The sequence below is a fragment of the Danio aesculapii genome, chromosome 10 (assembly GCF_903798145.1).
Source record: "Danio aesculapii chromosome 10, fDanAes4.1, whole genome shotgun sequence".
NCBI classification, from domain to species: domain Eukaryota; kingdom Metazoa; phylum Chordata; class Actinopteri; order Cypriniformes; family Danionidae; genus Danio; species Danio aesculapii.
Genome location: NC_079444.1, coordinates 16,725,179 through 16,740,094, shown reverse-complemented (window position 1 = coordinate 16,740,094; position 14,916 = coordinate 16,725,179). Strand labels below are relative to the sequence as shown.

The 14,916-nt window shown below is 35.8% G+C and overlaps 1 protein-coding gene across 1 annotated transcript; it reads right to left on the bottom strand.

Annotated features, from left to right (window-relative positions):
* Positions 1-516: 516 nt before the first annotated feature.
* paqr3b (progestin and adipoQ receptor family member IIIb) lies at positions 517-14,509 on the bottom strand. The gene is made up of 7 exons (XM_056466209.1): positions 14,369-14,509; positions 13,410-13,608; positions 9,204-9,366; positions 5,010-5,165; positions 4,380-4,577; positions 4,175-4,265; positions 517-1,572 (listed from the first exon to the last, which is right to left on the bottom strand). The coding sequence occupies exons 2-7, from the start codon at positions 13,592-13,594 to the stop codon at positions 1,442-1,444; spliced, it is 924 nt and encodes a 307-aa protein (XP_056322184.1). The 5' UTR covers positions 13,595-13,608; positions 14,369-14,509; the 3' UTR covers positions 517-1,441.
* Between the last annotated feature and the right edge of the window lie 407 nt (positions 14,510-14,916).

The window sequence follows — 14,916 nt, the reverse complement described above, 5'->3', positions numbered from 1 at the left end:
CTTCATTTATAAAAAAGGGGAGGAGACTGACAGAAACTCAGAGTTTAGAGAATAAAACCTGCTCCTGACCAGGTTAGGTTCATAGAGTAAGTTACCTCGGTAACTAACCCAGAGTAAAAATGACTTCTCTTTCAGAAACAGGCTTGACTTACCCTGCTTTCTCGAGGTTGACAAACCTGCCATTTTAAAACAGAAAACCCTCATTTTCTCTCATTTCAGGGTTAGAATACTCGTTTTCACTTAACCGCCTTTCTGAAACAGGGCCCTGAGCAGTTCCAAGTTACAATAGGTTTACTCACTTTTAAGAAACTAATCACTTTTTACCTTGTACAATAAGAATTAAATGTAATAAGAGTAACATCAGCACTATACTAATTTAGCTTTTGTTGTTGCATTTTAGATCAACTTTCTTTTCTCCTAGATGGCCAAAAAAAAAAAAAAAAAAAAACTCAACCAATTACATACCAGCTGCCAGTAAACCCATCATTTCATATCCAGTGAATAAAATACCATGAGTACAAACAAGTATTTTTTAATTCAGCTTCACCATTCAAAAGGTTGATTTCATTCCAAAAGATTAAAATATGAAATGAAAGAAAATCAAACAACCAATAGAAAGTTTAAAAAAGGATGAGATTGAGAAACAGTCAACAGTTCTTCAATACATAATACATAATCATAATCAACTCCTAATCAACAAGTGCAAGTATAGTGATTTTCACCCATTGTTCACATAAAGTACTGAAGTAATGCTTTCTTGGTCATTTAAATTCCCAGTTTCCAGTGCGTACGTACATCAATTCAATGTGTTCAATACATCAAAATGGCTCCCTTTACTAAACAAGTATAAAACAGCTTAAAGCATGAGCCTCAAACTCAATTCCTGGAGGGCCAAAGCTCTGCACAGTTTTGCTCCAACCCTAATCAAACACAGCTGATTTAACTATGGTGTTCTGGAGTAGTCTTGAACGCTATGGTTAGTTGGATCAGGTGTGTCTGATTAGGGTTGGAACAAAACTGTGCAGAGCTGTGGCCCTCCAGGAATTGAGTTTGAGACCTATTGCTTACAGTATCACAGTATCAACCTCCACACAATTCATCAGTCAGAGAAGAGTGATAGTTCAGGTCATTTAAATGATGGCCAATCCAATAAAATGAGGCCACATATTAACAGCATGGATGGATTCACAAGCCCATTGATACCATAATGGAAAAAAAGGCTTAACAGAAGTCAAAAACAAAAAGTAACAGACAAAAACACTGTATATGAAACATGTTTCAGGCAGATCAGCTTAAAATTGCACGTAACCCTACGGTACAATGTTCAAAGGCAGATGAGAGGTAAAGTTACTTGGTTCGATTCTATTAGCGCGACTTTAAAATAATGCCAAACAAGTGGATATGGTGAAGCTAAAGGGCTCAGAAAGACTGATAAGCGTGCTTAAGTGCTGCCGCAGGGCTGATTGTGTCTGTAGTTCATGATGTAAACAGCGGTTTGGTGCCACCAGTAGAACATGACCACCACCAGCACGTGCCACAGCTGATGACTGGCACCAACATAGTTCAGCTGCCCTGGGAGAAAAAACAAAAAGGGATGTTAGTATTTGCTCTGCCAGTGTTTCAGTTTGAATCTAGTCACAATGTGTTTGGCTGTAATTAGAGGACTTCTTTAGGCCGCATTCACATCGCAGCAAGTAACCAAGGCTCATACAGTACATATTCTAGTTCACGAGTGTTAAGCCGGTCCGTAAAGTAGCCAAGGCAAACATATAGTACTCGCTCTAAAAATCCCAGAAGTCATTGCGGCTGAATAAAGGAGGTGGGAGGTGCAGCATTTATAGATTTATTATTAGTTTAGATAACTTTAGATAACTTATTTAACTCAGGATTTCCCTAAATGAGACAGTGAAAGTAAACAGTCACATGAAAATCTTAATAAAAAGCACATTAAGAGTATTTATTTGCCGAGATTGATATTAAAAACAGTTTTATTTGTATTGTGCAAAGTATATTAGTAAAGTTTTTGTGTGTGTGTGTGTGTGTGTGTGTGTGTGTGTGTGTGTGTGTGTATATATATATATATATATATATATATATATATATATATATATATATATATATATATATATATATATATATATATATATATATATATATATATATATATATATATATATAGTTAAAGTCAGAATTATTAGCCCCCCTGCTTGTTTTTTGAGAAACAGCCATAGTCTAGTTCACCAGTGTTAAGCCAATTGGTAAAGTAGCCAAGGTGCGCACATAGTCTAGTTCAGTGGTTCTCACACTTTTTTCACCAAGTACCATCTCAGGAAAAAAATTGTCTCTCCATGTACCACTATAATGACCAGTATTGAAATGCAGTAGCATAATAGGCCTAATTAAGCAGCTACAGCACTGCACAGTTCAAAAACCAGGCAGATGAATTACTATTATTAAGAATATGTATTATTGTCAGCCACTTTAAACAAATAGTCTGAACATTAACTGTACTTGCAGACAAAAACAAACAAACAAAAAACTTAAAATGTGCTTTTAAAAGTTAATAAAAAATGGCACTGTTCTTAAAATGTAAAAAGAAAACTGCTGTACTTGTAAAAATAGCCTATTCATCAAAACCTGGAAATGTAGCTTGGACCTGATAAATAAATGCTATATGTCATACATATATATACAATTTTTTATACATTTTGAAACATGTTGCATTTACATAAGACATATTTGTATCTTTGAAATCCAAACATTAACTTGTAACTTTTAAATATATGATTTGGAATTACATATTTAAATTGGAAATTAGATCTGCTGCTGGGCATTTACAGTAGGCCTATGTGTGTAAGAAAAGCAAGTGATTAAATGCATATATACAGTGCTTGACTAATTCATACGTGTGGTATTTCCTTGATTCGGTGTGAATGAGATCACATCTTAAGTGAACTGTGAAGTTTGCGCTAACCGCACACTGACCACTGTATTCAAGCAGACTCGGGTACAGTTCGCAGTCCTCTCCGTCTCCCTACCTCTAAGCTTCAAGCATGGCAACGTTGCTTGAGTCTATGTTGTGTGTCTTGCGCCATTTAAATCACATCCAAATTACTTAGCCTAAATCTGAGGTAACAAACTAAACTGAAAGCCACGCTGCTTTACAAAACAATTAACTTTATATATCGAAAACACGCATTATTTTTCACAACTGCGAGCACACAACTGCGCGTACCACAGTTTGAGAACCACTGGTCTAGTTCACTAGTGTTAAGCCAATCGGTAAAGTAGCCAAGGTACACATATAGTCTAGTTCACTAGTGTTAAGCTGGCCTGTAAAGTAACCAAGGTGCACCCAGTCTAGTTCACTAGTGTTAAGCTGGTCAGTAAATTAGCCAATGTACGTGCCTAGTCTAGTTCCCTAGTGTTAGGCCAGTCAGTAAAGTAGCCAAGGCACACATATAGTCTAGTTCACTAGTCTTAAGCTGGTCGGTAAAATAGACAGGTCCCAAACATAGTCTAGTTCACTAGTGTTAAGCTGGTCAATAAAGTAGCCAATGTGCGCATACAGTCTAGTTCACTAGTGTTAAGCTGGTTGGTAAAGTAGCCAAGGTACACACAGTCTAGTTCACTAGTGTTAAGCCGGTCGGTAAAGTATCCAATGTGTGCACATAGTCTAGTTCACTAGTGTTTGGCAGGTCAGTAAAGTAGCCAAGGTGCACGTTTAGTCTAGTTCAGTAGTGTTAAGCCATTCCCACAAGGTAGCCCAGGCATACATAGTCTAGTTAACAAGTGTTTTACTGGTCAGCAAGGTAGCCCAGGTGCACATAGATAGTAAGGCATGTGGTCCCATAGCCCATAATGGGGGGGGGAAATGCATGCCTTGGCTATAGATCTGCTTGTTTTAAGGGGTGTTCATTTAATTTTTCTATTTGAGTCAACTTGTGTGGATAAATGCATGTTTGTTGATGGAACTTTGTTTATACACAGAATCGAGTTCCATTTGTTCTCCAAATAATAAAAGCAGCAGCAGCGTAGCAGATCTATGCTGCCAAAACCAAACACATCAACATTGCCAGATGCATATTTATTACCATGCTAAATCTCTTCAAGAGTTGTCATAACAGAATAGAATTAAATATTAGATAGGTGTGTAATATAGAAAACTAATTACCTGGGAAGTATCTTTCTGGGATTTTACTGACGTAAAAAAGGAACGCCGAGGCTGCAATCAAATACATGATCATGACTCGTGGAAAAAACACCTGCAAAGACAGAAAGTGCTTCATCAATCAAGTGATTCAACCATTTATATCATATCAACAGCGCAGTCTTATCGGGGACAAGTGATGCATAGATAACACAAGCTAATAGGTCACCTTTACGATTTCTGAGGAGAATCCGCCATTGATCCAGACCCAGTGGCAGGCTGGGATGATGCCGTATGCAGCCACTGAGCAGAACATGAGCGAGCGCAGCTTCTTCCACTGCTGGCTGAGGTAGAGCGGGTGAATCTGAGCCGCAAACACAGCCAAGATCAGAGCCAGCACCGTCAGCAGGTACACCTGCCTCCAAAACTGAAGCAAACAGCAAGTGTTACCAATAATATAACAATAATGTTTAAAGTTTAAATCTACATTTGTAAATTTAATCATAACTATATTATACTTTCCACAGACAATGCTGTGCGTGTAATGTGATAATATCATGGCATATGCTTTAAATAAAAATAATAAGTATTTATGTCAATAAAACTAATTGCAAAATGTTCACGATCTTATTCGTTTCTGCATATAATTGTTTTTAATCAATTTCATAAGTGGATCTTCCAGTACAAATGTCAAACTTCTCTCAGCTGACATGCAGAACCTTTTAAAAGATTTGGAATACTGATTTTCTGTTTCCGACATTTCAAATTGGAATAACTATAATAATGTATTATTAATGTATAAAAGAATGATATATACAGTATACATATAGCTCCTTGTTTAAAAAGATGTGCATCATACACTGTTGCAGTAGAAGGCGTAGAAGACTCCAGGCACATAACATCCCAAAATCCCCACTGATATTCCAGCATAATCCAGAGCAAGCCAGCGGCGACACGTCTTCTCTGAGCGATGGCAACAGAACAAGTGGTAGCCCACAGAGCACAGCATACAAACCTGCACAAAAATACATAAATAATGCTTAATATTAATTATTGTGCATGATAAGAGATCATCTAGAAAGGTATGTCTTGACATTGGCCCAATCCCAATTCTACCTCTTAGCCCTTCCCCTTGTCCCAATTCTCTTTAGCTTAAAAATGTACGGCTAGGGGGAAGGGCTAGATACCCCTTGAAACAGAAATTTTTCAGGACCACACTTGAAACCAAAGGGTACGAAAATTTCCCAGAATACACCATCTTCAACGGCAGCGTGGCTGCACACGGAGATGCCCAAATTAGTATTTTTTGTCATTATTAGGAAATTTTACAACAAACAAGCATGTTTTAATACATTCATAACCGCTCATGTTTTACCGTCATGCTTTAAAAAAAATAAGCTAAAATAAAAAACGCAAAATTTCGCTATCGATAATCCATAATAATAATTCTTGTATACCAGTCCCACAACATTCTGTCATTCGATGACACTCGAATACCTTGTCAAGAAAAAGTCTAGTGGCTGGGAATGAGCATTTTACAGTGTCTGCTATAATGTTAATGTTGTTATTGTGTGTTTACATAGATGAATATGGCCATGGTGGAAATACACAGTAAAGTTACGATCTTATTGCCACATTATATTGTTATAACAACATATCGTTGTCTTCAGTGATTTCCTGAAGATATACAAAAAAAAAAAATAACAACTGGAATAACTACAGCAGTTGCGACTGTCGATCTCATATGAAGCAAGACTTTGCAATGACATATGATGACGTGTGCAGGTGTTGTAGTGCTGTCCTATTTCTTAAGAGGTAAATTTTAAAGCTCTGTTTCAAGGGCCAAGGGGAAGGGGGACAAAATAGAATTGGGATTGGGCCATTATTTTATATGCATTGTGTTTCTCTGAACTAAAAGAATATACATTCTTGTGATAACATCTGAAATTGCAAAAATTGAAATATAACAACATCTGGCAATTAAAAAAAAATTCTAAATTCCTTATGACACAACTTTGTAAACATTACCACATTTTTATCTTTTCTAAGATAGGAGGTAATTGCAACGAAAGGTTGCCTTTCAGATGCAGCCTTGTGGTTGGATAACGCTGGCCTCTGAGTGATCACTCCTGGTGTAGGGCTGCACGATTTTGGCTAAAATGAGAATCACAATTTTTTTTTGCATAAAATCAAGATCACGATTTTCTCAAGATTCTGTGGATGTAAAATAAAAATTAATACGAGTAGGCTATTATTGTTTTTTTTTTAAACATATGGTTAAACAAAAATAATAATATTAGGCCTTTGTGTTGGTCTACTGTTGGTTAAAATGCTAAATTTTGTATAGACTTGGAATGGCGGACTTAAACAGACTTTAAATATGTCCTGATTTTTAATTCACAGTAAAGTGATGACATCAGAATACAATTATTCATAATTCTGAAGCTGAATTATTGTTTGAACATATGCTCGTCATTTGTCATTGACAATATTATTAGACCCTTTATTTACTGTTAAATTGAGAAATGTGTCATTATCAGATTCCCTCTTGCATTATATTCAACATTAAATAGGCTGGAGTAGTTATACCAAAGACCATAGAATCACCTAAAGGCGACACTCTAGTGCGATTTGGGAAACAGCCACTATATGGCGGGGCGGCCATTTTGGAATGAAAATTCCAATAGAACACCAGCATATTTTAAGTCTGTAAAATAAACTATTAAAAGTGCTGATTGTGCTTGCCATCGCGACAGCAATAAGATCCAATGGACAGCCGACCGCTTTCACTCCAAAATGGCGGAATCCAGGGCTGTTGCTGGGCGCTGCTGTTGCAATAGAATGTTCTATTGAGTGTCCCCTCTTGGTCAAGCTCTTTGGTTATACCGACACAGTAAACATTTATTTTCTCACAACACTTAATCGTAATCATGATTGTTAAATGCGATATGATCATTTGAATGATGTGCTCGCCGGTTTCACTTTCACTGTCGCGTGCGCTACTATCATGGAAAAAAACATGCAGGCAAATCATACTTCCCGCGCGGCTCCCAAACACTGTGCAAAAAACTGAATGTTATTTACCTGTTATTCACAGTCTATGCAGGTTCTGTTCAATAAAGCAGACATTCACAGGCACGCGGGCATCCTCTCAGTAGTAAACAAACAGCGTGTTAGCTTATGTGTGACTCCGCGGCCGCGACTACATCATTACATTAAGACAGAAATTACATTTTGAGGTGAATTACACCTTATGAATACAGTATTTGACACTTTTAACACCATTTGGAAGTGTCCATGTTGCTGAGCAATGTATATAAAACAATATGAAGTCTTGTGCGACCGCCTGTAGGCTTCTCTCCTGACCTTGAATATACAATTGACTGAATCGTAGAAAAGCTGAATTAAGATCGTGTGTAAGGTTGAATCGAGATCGCAATCTTTTTTTCGTTTAATCGTGGAGCCCTATCCTGGTGTGAACAATATTTACATAGTTCAAGTCCACAGTTAGAATTGCGTCTTAAATATTTTCCATAATCCCCTTTCCAAAACAGTTTCGGAAATTAATTTAAACATTTTGAGTAGACCAATCATCACTTTGTATTGTTGATCTGTACCCAAGTATTCATATGCCCTCATTAGTAACATGTAGAGTTATATGAATGAATATGAAGTGGATTTGCTCCATTTGGTGTTTATTTTTGTAATGTAATTTTCTGTAGAATTTTGAGAAGATTTTCACTTCCTCTGTGTCTTCAAGACACATGGCAAAAACCAGTTTGATGAGTTTGAGGTTCGTTGTCACATGATGGTGACAACAGGGCCAATGCTGATTAGGTTAGTTCAAAATGCTGGTACTGTCTTTTAGCAATAAATACAGTTCTGCAAGTGTTGGTCAGAGGTCTTTCACACCTTGGCACCCCATGGGAAAACAAAAGACAAACAGTTCATTCAAACCAGTCATTCGTTTCATTTGGATGAAGATGAACTCCTTCATTTTGCATAATTTTTACCTAAAAAGTAAAAACTGCAGCTTTAAAGGACATGTGAAGTGCTTTAAAATGTGATTTTTTTTTTTATTCAGTGTTTGACGTAATCTTTTTTTTTTTAATGATTTTTTTCTGGGTTTTCACCTTTATTGTATAGGGCAGTAGAGAGTATTGACAGGAAAGCATGGGGAGCAAAGAGAAGTGAAGGATTGGCATAGGACCACGAGGCGGAATCAAACTCGCGTCGACGCACTAACCACTACAACACTGGCGCCAACTGTTTGACGTAATCTTAACTAAAACATGAAGACAGGATGGGACATAGAGTAGCTCCTCCCCTTTAAAAGACAGCCAATAGCACTTTGTTATTATCACAGCCGTCTTTCGGATGAGATGTTAAACCGAGGATCTGACTCTCTGTGGTCATTAAAAATCCCATGGCACATCTTGTAAAGAGTAGGAGTGTAACCCTGGTGTCCTGGCCAAATTTCCTTCATTGGCCCTCACCATTATGGCCTCTCAATCATCCCCATCCACCGATTGGCTCTATCACTGTCTCTTCTCTCCCCCTACAGCTAGTGTGTGGTGAGCGCACTGGAGCCATTGTCCTGTGGCTGCGGTCGCATCATCCAAGTGGATGCTGCACACTGGTGGTGGAGTGGGGAGACCCCTCTCTCATGATTGTGATGTGCTTTGGGTGTACGTCCATACACGATAAATGCTTGCTTACTTACAGCTCTGCCAGTGAGAGTGCTTGAGCTCAAGCGCATCAAATGAAAAGCAAATGAGATCTTGAAGGGGCGGGGCATGTCAGATACTGTAGAGCATTTGATTGGTCAGAAGATCTGATGAGAAATTGAAGTATGAGGTAATTACAAAGAAACTGTTGATCCATTTAGGCGGAAGTGACAAACTGCAAGCTTTGGACGTTTGCATATTCTAAATGTGAATTTTGTAACTGTTTTGAAGAACACTAGTTTACAAATATCCTTATGACTAGCATACTGATACTAGCATCTTTAATTTCAATTCAAGAGAGCTTCATGTAAAATCTCCTACTTCACCTGAAAACAGAAGAGTCCTATTGAGTAAATGACGTAGTCCTCTCGTGACGCCCCTGCAGATGGCAGGACTGTGGCCATGTCATTCACTCCTAGAGAGAAGAACAGCAGGAAGCCCAGCAGATGACTCCAGATGTTCACCGTCTCGTTGGACAGAAAGAATATGCTGCACAATATGAGAAATATGGAGTAAATGATTGCCAGTGCAACCTCTGAATATACAGTGAATGGATAATAATTATCCACCCCGTACCAATTCCAAACCATATTCATTTATTAACTACTATTAATTTTGGATATAATCATTATACGTCATAATAGATTTAAATGTAATTGTGCTGCATTCATGTTGTAATTAACATTTCAGCGTAAAGTCTGTGATTAATATTTTTCTATTGTTCACAATACTTTTAAATTTTTAACACATTCACATTAACAAAAGTCAACTACATGCATTTTTATAAATTATGACATACACCTTTTTGGTGCTTCCTTTGGTTACTCTACTATGTAACCATAGCTTTCTGCCACAAGTAGATGTCATCAGATGGTTCCCAACCTTCCCTGAGTGTTTCGACCCTTACCACAACACTCTCCAGCTGGTGGGTCGACAGTGGTGGCCAAGCCACTGCCCATCTACTCATGGCTTCCAGCTTTCCTCCTCTCTCTTGCTCCATTGCCAGCATAAGGCTCGTGCATTTTTATAAACATAAATAGTATGACATAACTGCTTAATAACATTTTACTATTGAAAGTATAGTTTTTCTCAGGTTCCACAAGATGTGGCTCTGAGGAAAATCACAATTACAACACATTACAACTTCTACGAGGAGATTATTTTTGTATTTACAGTAATTCCGATATGGAACACATCTATTTCGATATATGAACACATCACAATTATGCAGGTTTTCCATGTAAAATGGCCCCAAAAGTAAATGTAATATACTGAAAAGTCAAAAATTCTAAAATGTCTAAAACAAGAATGATGCAATACTATGGAAATTGCAAAATTAAGCTATAATCACTGGACTAGAAATGCTGATCGGAGCAGCAGGATGATCATAAATCACTCTAAATTTAAAATCTGGCATCAACTACTCATCCTACAACTTCCAAATCAGTTTCATTGTTCTGTTAAGCACATAAGACGATATTCTGAACAGTGATGGAAAGTAGCAGCCATTATCTTCCATTATATTTTTATATAGACTTATTTATTACTATGGATGTCAATTAGTGCTAGTTTTTCAACATTCTTCAAACTATCATATTTTGTGTTTGACATTAATTAAAAGTTTTAAAAGAACCACTTGAGTGTGAATAAAAGGTGAGAATTACAATTGTTAAATGAACCCTATGACTTTAAAGCTAGTCTCAGATTAAGTCATGTTTGAGCCGTCTTAACTTTACACAACTTGCAAAGACATATTACAATATGTCATAGGCCCACACGTAATCTGCACACGCAGAATTCTGTAGAATTTTGCAGATTTTTAGCCCATCATTGATTCTATTTATTTACCTGAGTAAATGTGTGTAAATATAATTATTGACTAATATGAAAATATTAAAATAATTTATTTACAATACAGTTTGCACTGTAATATTTTCTGTCTTTTAGTAGATATATTATATGAGAGACGTGGTTTGTTTACCAAATAAAGTGGATCTAAATGGATTTGCATTGTAAACATAAAATAAAATTTTAAAAGGTATTATTTTTTATTTAACATATTAAGTTTTTAGTTATGATACTCCCAAAATCATTCCGCGTAAATCCGCATATATTTAACAAAATTCTCTGCAGAAGTAGAAAAAATGTCCGCAGATTCCGCCTGGCCCTCATCGCTATTGTTTTGTTTCCAAATGCACACCAGTATTTAAGGCATTTTTCTACAAGCTGCTTAAATATCCTAATTTTACTGAGGCCTAGTTCAGGCTTAAGCTAATCCTTGTCTGTGAAACCTGGCCTTGAAGAATTAAGGTCTAGAATTAGGTGTGAAACCATGAATGAAACCATCAGGAACCCTTCTGTCTCCAATACCACCATTTTTCCACAACTGCAGCCTGCTTGGAGCCACCAAGAAGCTCAAGACTTAATAATGACTACATGTGCAAATTTAAAAAATGTGATCAGAATATTGACTTGCATATAAGCTTATGGCAGTATAAAATGTTCTACTTGTGAAAACGGTATATTACAGTATTGTGACAATATTGACCTAAGCTGCAAAAAAGATTACTTTAACAGGTATAATAACAAACAATACTTAATGTATTGTTTTATTGTACACATGCACAGAGTACACAAATGTTTCATTAGTGCAAAACCATTATAAAAGTACAATAGAGAACATTTTACAATAAAATCTCATTAGTAAAAGTTAGTTACTGAATTAAAATCAACAGATAGAAAAAGACAGTTACAATATTAATATTCAGTTAAAAACAACAGAATTTTATAAGTCATTAACTACATTTAATAACATGATTACAACTATGATTTCAAAGTGTTATTAAGCATTAACTAAGAATTTACCATCACGTAAGATTAATAAAAGCTTTTGTAGTTTTCTTTGCGAGTTTAGTTAAATTAACTACTGTAAACTTTTGGATCCGTATTGCCTATTGGAGCCTTACCGTAAAGTGTTTCAATGTACAATAGTCCTAAAAAAATTGGTACAATAATTTAAATCAATATTTAACCCTCTACCGCATGGTGTTGCCATATGGCAACATGATATCTATGTTCATTTCCCCATCAAAAATTTTGTAGTAGTCAGAGTGCAGAGTGTAAGTGTGAGCATACCCGCCAACACTCTCGTTTTTCTCTGGAGTCACCCGTATTTCAGACCCATCTCCCGCCACCCTCGAGTTTTGTTATTTCTCCCGGAAAACTCCCGTAATTTCATATGAAGTTATTTCACTTCACTTAGAGCTGTGTTACACACCGCATGGAAGGTCATTTTCATAAAACTGTAATAGGGGCTCTTTAAGACCGATGTTCTAATTTTTTTCATTGGAAAGAGAAGACCTTAGTTTAGCCAATGATGTGCTTTAACTCTCAAAAATGTCAATAAAACAAAGGATCCACTCATGTCAAATCCACAAATAAATCTGAGATATCACCTCCAGTTAGTTATGATGACATATTCACAACTCAAAAAAGTTACTATCTAATTCGTTTTTTGTAAATCAATCAAATGTATGTGGTGCAATAGTGGAATGTGCAATATTGCAGTAGGTTAGCTAGTTAGCAAGGTCAGCTGTGATGTTTTAAGTTGTAACAATAACAACATGAATGCTAGTAATATAATGTTGATTAGTCACATGTTAATGCAATAACATTATGGATAAAATCTAATTTTAATGGCAATACTTTTGATTAGATAAAAACACAGGGAACAGTGTGGTGATGGAGACAGTTCAAGTGAGTTTGCTCAGAGGCAGATAAGACAGGTGTAGTATAGCATTATATATAAACATTGTTAGCTAGTAGCTACATTATTCTGCTGCTTCTGGATATACTAGACTTGTTTTTATTTGTTGTAATGTTTACTGGAGGAAATATTTATATTTATATACAATGTTATGTTTGTATTCAATAATATTCATCATCAGCAAAAAAGAATGGAATAAATCAAAACTGTTGGAATATGAGTTGTTGGAAAGTGTGTATGTTAAAGCTTATATTAGTGCAACACCAATTAAATAATTTCTAACAACAAAATTCTTAATTATAATGAAAGTTCTAAATTTGAATTTATTAAGTTAGATCCACTATTAGATGTTGTTGCCATATGGCAACATATCAAAGTAACTTGAAAAAAATTCCCCAATTTTTTTACAGCACTTAAACTTAAGCCAATCTACGAACAGAAAAAAAAAATCAAATATTTTTTTTAATATAGATTTATTATAATGCTTGTAGTCCAGATTATGTGAAAATGTTAATGTTTAAATGTTAAGCTGACCGATTGAATCTCCGAGCATTTGGTGCTGTTATGAACGCCACTGAATATTTTTAAAAAGCACTCTAAAAGTTTCAATAATTAATTATTATCCACAGTATTTTTAAGTACCTATAGTATCGATACTGTAATGTTCATTAACAGGATGTTTTGAATTATTGAATATCAACCAATGTCTACTTGCTTAATAATAATTATCCACACACTTTATTAAAGAGTACGGCGAGTAAAGCACCTTTTGAGGCAAAGTTTTGATGGCAGGTGTGCTCTGTATCCATCTGTGATGTACGGATTCTCCTTCAGAAACATGGGAATCTGTTCATAGGTGTACAAGCGGATTCCTCTCGGCACAAGCACTGGCCAGTACTGATAGCTGCCCAGCTCAATGTAATGAGTGCTTTTCAGGATGTTTTGAGGCATCTTGGTTCATGTGGCTGGAATAAGAAAGAAAATGTTGTTTTTTAAAAAGAAAGAAAAGGGAAGTTTATCCAAAATTGTAATTTGCGTCATTAATTCCTGACACAATTTTGTATTCTGTCAAATACAAAAGAAGATATTCTGAAGAATGTTGGCAACTTAACAGTTGATGGGGACCACTGACTACTATAGCTATTGTGAGAATAAAATTGGGGCCCATAAACTGCTCGGTTTCCAAGTCTTAGAAATATAAAATTTTTTGAGCAGCAGAAGAAAGTAAATAATGCAAGTTAAGAACAACTAGAGGACGAGGAAATATATTTTATACTATAGTGAGATCATTTCATTCATTTCTGAGTGGACTAAACTTCAATATCTAACGTTACGTAAATAACGTTACAGTATAGATGTAAATATGCTATAGCGATGTCTCAAAATACTGTAGGCATCTTTGATGGAGGAAAACAAACATCTCAAGCGAAAGTGCTAAAAGTACAGCACAATGTTAATATAAAAAGAGACTACTTGGACTCATATTCTGCATATCTTAAATTATAATTCTAAAAAACAGTGGTTTTACTATACCATAGAAGCTAATATATCATAAACACAAACAAAAAAGCAAAACATTTCCATTTATTACTTTAAAGCCGATATCAAACGTGTATAAATGTTTTGATTGCTTCGCTGCTGTATGCTAACAACTGCGCTTCAATGAGGATTAGATTAGGCTTTTAAACCTATTAGATCTCTCTGTAGTTACAGCAAACCTCTCACCTCCAGGTAAACACCTGCTGTTTATCCCATTCGGTCCTTTATATTCCTTATCTTCTACTTAATAACACCATATGGGCGTCATGTTGATGACCCGGCAACTAGCCGTCAAGCTAAAGGCTAAAGTGAGTGTGTGACATTAAAATCCTGCGACGAACACACAGTGCGACGGAAAATCACTCTCGCTTCACAAAAAAGGAGGGGGATTTATTTTATTGAAAAAGCTTACATAGCGTATGCGAAGAAATCAAACAATCATTAACGTAACTTGTTTTAGTTGAATTGATATATAAATACACGTCTCAAAATCATATTTAGCAAATGAACAAAAGACAAAACAATATTAGGTTTTGCCCAAATCAGAAGGCTAATGGTTACACTAACATAGATTTCCTTTGAATAGCTTACAAAGTATGTGGTTTCCACCCTTTGAGGTATGATAAATAAAAACTAAATAATAAAAAAAGAAGTATTGTCGTAACTATAAATCATAATTAAAAGAAACTGAACTTTTTTATGCAGTCTTATTTTCCCCCCACAAATACATGTAT